The sequence below is a fragment of the Alosa alosa genome, chromosome 8 (genome assembly GCF_017589495.1).
Source record: "Alosa alosa isolate M-15738 ecotype Scorff River chromosome 8, AALO_Geno_1.1, whole genome shotgun sequence".
NCBI lineage: Eukaryota > Metazoa > Chordata > Actinopteri > Clupeiformes > Clupeidae > Alosa > Alosa alosa.
This window is the reverse complement of record NC_063196.1, coordinates 22,597,605-22,602,604: the sequence shown is the minus strand read 5'-3', so window position 1 is coordinate 22,602,604 and position 5,000 is coordinate 22,597,605. Positions and strand designations below refer to the sequence as shown.

The window sequence follows — 5,000 nt, the reverse complement described above, 5'->3', positions numbered from 1 at the left end:
TGTCTGTGTGTGTGCCCTCAGTTCATATTAGTGTGTGTGTGTGTGTGTGTGTGTGTGTGTGTGTGCCCTCAGTACATATGAGTGTGTGTGTGTGTGTGTGTGTGTGTGTGTGTGTGTGTGTGTGTCTCTGTGTCTCTGTGTGTGTGTGTGTGCCCTCAGTGCATATGAGTGTGTGTGTGTGTGTGTGTGTGTGTGTGTGTGTGTGTGTGTGTGTGTGTGTATGTGTGTGTATGAGTGTGTTGAAAAGCACCTCTGAGACCCGTGTTCTCAACGTGTGCAGGAAAGTTATTGTGCATGGAGAAAGCAAGCTGTTAGTTTAGCACTTAAACAGTTCTGAGAGGTTCAGGAGGTCATTTGGTCCAGCCGCCATAAGACTACATAACGGACCTGTTTGAAGTGTATTAATTATTTACTACTAATGATAGTAGCTTGTTTTGTGACTATTTTTTATTTTATTAACTGTTGTCATCAGGGTTGTTATGAGTGTATTGCAGTGAGAATGCTTGTTGGTCGACAACACACTGCTGCTGGATATCTGAATTTCCCCTGCAGGGATGAATAAAAGTATCTATCTATCTATCTATCTATCTATCTATCTATCTATCTATCTATCTATCTATGTCAACCTAATGATGTGTTCATGTGTGTGCATGTGTGTGTGTTCATGTGTGTGCATGTGTTCATGTGTGTACATGTGTGTGTGTGTCTCACCTTGTATTCACGTGTGTGCATGTGTGTGTGTTGATGTGTGTGCATGTGTGTGTGTTGATGTGTGTGCATGTGTGTGTGTCTCACCTTGTATTCACGTGTGTGCATGTGTGTGTGCTCATGTGTGTGCATGTGTGTGTGTCTCACCTTGTATTCACGTGTGTGCATGTGTGTGTGCTCATGTGTGTGTGTTGATGTGTGTGCATGCGTGTGTGCTCATGTGTGTGCATGTGTGTGTGTCTCACCTTGTATTCACGTGTGTGCATGTGTGTGTGTGCATGTGTGTGTGTCTCACCTTGCCGTACTTCTGTGCGTAAGATCCCGTGAGGAGAGAGTGGAACACAATGATGGTCTCATCCAAATCCCACACGAACACTCGCTGCAGAAACATTTACATTTGCATGCATTCATGTAGTCATTTAGCACACGAACACGCGCTGCCGAAACATTTACATTCACATGTATTCATGTAGTCATTTAGCACACGAACACGCTCTGCACAAACATTTACATTCACATGTATTTATGTAGTCATTTAGCACACACTTCTATCCAAAGCAACTTACACATGTCAACTATATTACAAGATATAGTCATTATTTCCCAGAGCAACTTTTCAGGCTACTGCCTGCTAGCCCAGCTCCTTAAGCACTACGCTACCATCAAAACACACACACACACACACACACACACACACACACACACAGATATAGATGTCATGCCTAGACTTATACATAGATTTACAGACACATTTCATACAATATTATACTATAAAGGAAAGCCTAATCACTGTTAGTGAATGTGTGTGTGTGTATGTGTGTTTCTGTCTGTTTGTGTGTGTGTGTGTGTGTGTGTGTGTGTGTGTGTGTGTATGTGTGTGTGTGTGTGTGTGAGTGTGCAGGGGTTGAAATTAACTTTTTGGCCTATTAGCCAAAGTGGCTGATAGATGAAAAACGTTACTGGCCAGACATGTTTTTTACTGGCCAAAACTAAACTAAACATATAACTATTTTGAAAGTAGCCTACGATTAGCCTATTATACAGCTTTTCAGAACGCTGCAGAAGTTCTGCTGCAAGTTCCATTCAAATGAACGGGCCTTCCCAGTGTTTGGAGGTCCAATTATTTTGTAGCCTATAATCAGACAGTGTTGAAGAGGAGCGATCGAATTACATTGCACTATCTTGGTGAGTACCGGTAACCAAGGATCTTTGCTATAATGACCACTGCAAAAATATGACAGTGGCAACAGGTTTTGAGCTATGAATCACGTCTTTCATATCATTCCGTGAGTTGTTCGTTCGCCATCATTGAAAGTGAAAGTAAGCAAGTAATAGGCTATGTTTCTTTGCATCATATGAAACTATCAAGTTCTATTTGTGTGGTGATCTAGTTGTTTTCTCAGCAGATACATGACAGGGTAATCAAATAACTGTAAGTCTTGTGAAGTTTTATTTTCTCATTTTGGCAAGTAGCCGCACAGCCTATCGGAAAATAAATTGACCATGTCAACATTGGGCGAACAGGACACCGATGCAAAGTGGAGTTAATATGGCAAGCCAGTTTAACGTGACAGACTGAAGTAGCGGAGTTGATATGGCAAGCCAGTTTAACATGACGGACTGAAGTAGCCTATTCTCGCAATTGATAAGCAGCCGCTTTCCACACACCAAAGTGGTGCAGTACTTCCCATAATTCAGCCGCTTGGTGGGTGCTAATTTCGAGCCCTGTGTGTGTGTGTGTGTGTGTGTGTGTCTCTGTGTGTGTGAGTGTTTGTGTCTGTGTGTGTGTTTATACCTCCAGGTCGCTGTCAGGTGGATGTGTGTGTGTGTGTATGTGTGTTTGTGTTTGTGTGTGTGTGTGTGTGTGTGTGTGTGTGTGTGTGTGTGTGTGTGTGTGTGTGTGTGTACCTCCAGGTCGCTGTCAGGTGGGGGTGAGGGGTTGTTCTTCCTGCCCCTGCCCCTGGCTTTGCCCCCTGTTGCCCGCCCCCGATCGTCCAGCTCCTTGATGGGCGTGGCCGGCCTCTGCACCGTGTCAAAGTCCCCTGAGGGTCACAAAGGTCAAAGGGTCAGAGGTAAAAGGGCAGTCCGATGCTGAACCAGCAACAGCACAGGGGGAAGGAATCAAAACGCTGTGTACGAAATGTATGTATGCCCATGCACACACACACACACACGCATCCATTCAATCATGTATACAGATTCCCATACTCACGCACCATGCCAAACCACACATATACTGTACACATGGACACCAACTCAAGCACTCTCACACACACGCTACAACATACTCTCACACACACGCTATAACACACTCTCACACACACACGCTATAACACACTCTCACACACACGCTGTAACACACTTTCACACACACGCTATAACACACTCTCACACACACGCTATAACACACTCTCACACACGCTATAACACACTCTCACGCGCTCTCACACACACGCTATAACACACTCTCACACACACGCTACAACACACTTTAACACACACGCTATAACACACTCTCACACACACGCTATAACACACTCTCACACACGCTGTAACACACTCTCACACACACACTGTAACACACTTTCACACACACGCTGTAACACACTCTCACACACACACTATAACACTGACACATTCAAACATGAACTCAACCACACATTTAGTCCTATTTATTTGCTTTCTTTCTCTCCCTCACTCACACACACACTCCCTCTTTTTACTCTCTCTCTCTCTCTCTCTCACACACACACACACTCACTCTCTCTCTCTGTCTCTTTCTCTCACACACACACACACACACACACACACACACACACACACACACACACACGCCACACACACACACACACACTCTGGGGGCTCAGTGAGGTCAATAAGCAGAAGCAGACGTTGAGGCTTCACCCTCACAGAATGTTATGTCTCAATCAGGACCTCAGTCTGCGGTTTCAACAGGAAAGAGTGATTAGTGAGGGAGAGAGGGAGAGAAAGAGAGTGGGATGAAGGCATAGATAGTAATTAGAGAGAGAGAGACAGAGATTGAGAGTGAGAAAAGATGGAAGGGGAAAAACGGAGAGACAAATGTTGTGCAAGCAAAGTGTTATTCATTCTGACAGTCTAAGCTTGTGGCACAGATTCTCACAAGTGACAGCAGCATGTGTGGAGGGTTTCTGTTTAAATGTCTGTGTGTGAGTGTGTGTGTGTGTGTGTGTGTGTGTGTGTGTGTGTGTGTGTGTGTGTGTGTGTGTGTGTGTAGGTGTGCATGCGTGCACACATGTGTGTGTGTGTGTGTGTATGTGTAGGTGTGCGTGTGCATGTGTGCATGCACGTGTGTGTGTGTGTGTGTGTTTGTGTGTGTGTATGTGTGTGTGTGTACATGCTTGTGTGTGTGTAAGAGAGTTTTTGTGTGCATGCGTGTGTGTGTGAGAGTGTGCGTGTGCGTGCGTGTGTGTGTGAGAGAGTGTGTGTGTGTGCGTGCGTATATGTGTGCGTGTGTGTGTGTGTGTGCATGCTTGTGTGTGTGTGTGAGACAGTGTGTATGTGTGTGTGTGTGTGTGTGTGTGTGTGTGTGTGTGTGTGTGCATGCTTGTGTGTGTGTGTGTGAGAGAGAGTGTGTGTGCGTGCGTGTGTGTGCGTGCGTGTGTGTGTGGCTAGATGTTGGTGATGGAGAGTGGACGATAAGCCAGCCTAATGAGTCAGGCTGAACGACTGCCAAGGAAAACCAAGAGAAAGAGAGAGACAGACAGAGAGAGAAAGAGAGAGAAAGAGAGGGGGGGAGAGAGAAAGAGCGAAAAACAGAGATTCGGACAGAAAGAGAAGACTCCCAGAGCTCCTTCCCTGGGCCCCACGGCATCCTGGGCCGGCCTTGGTCCTCCAATCACCACCGCTAATGCTAACATAAACAACCGCCCAGCGGCGAGGTGTCCGGTTTCCATGGTTACCTTACTCTGCCTCTCTGTGAAGTCGTTCGTTCGAACGAAGTCAAGAACTCCTGCTTCCACAGGTCAAGTCAACATAACGACACATTTAGCAAATTTGCTGATATGGACTTTTGAAACAGCAGCCTCTAGAAAGAAGGAATGGCTTTTCAGAGTGGATGTGGTTCAGACGTGGCGTGGCGCTGGCCCACAGCCGGCCCACAGTCACCATCTCTGTGAGGCCAGGCTTTCTGGGGTAATACGCTTTGACAGGTAACTGCTAACCCTAAACCACATCTGGTTTGCACTCACACATGCAAGTATGCACACACACATAAACACACACATACATATGCACGGACGCACACACACACA

The 5,000-nt window shown here is 45.9% G+C and overlaps 1 protein-coding gene across 6 annotated transcripts in view; it reads right to left on the bottom strand.

The window, feature by feature from the left end:
• eya4 (EYA transcriptional coactivator and phosphatase 4) overlaps window positions 1-5,000 on the bottom strand; it is a 79,125-nt gene that overhangs the window by 16,910 nt on the left and 57,215 nt on the right. For all 6 annotated transcript variants that reach the window (XM_048250289.1, XM_048250288.1, XM_048250290.1 and 3 more), the window contains 2 exons: window positions 2,617-2,750; window positions 1,004-1,087 (listed from right to left, as the gene is read on the bottom strand). In XM_048250289.1, the coding sequence (XP_048106246.1) occupies window positions 1,004-1,087; window positions 2,617-2,750 (218 nt within the window). The remainder of the gene's footprint in view (window positions 1-1,003; window positions 1,088-2,616; window positions 2,751-5,000) is intronic.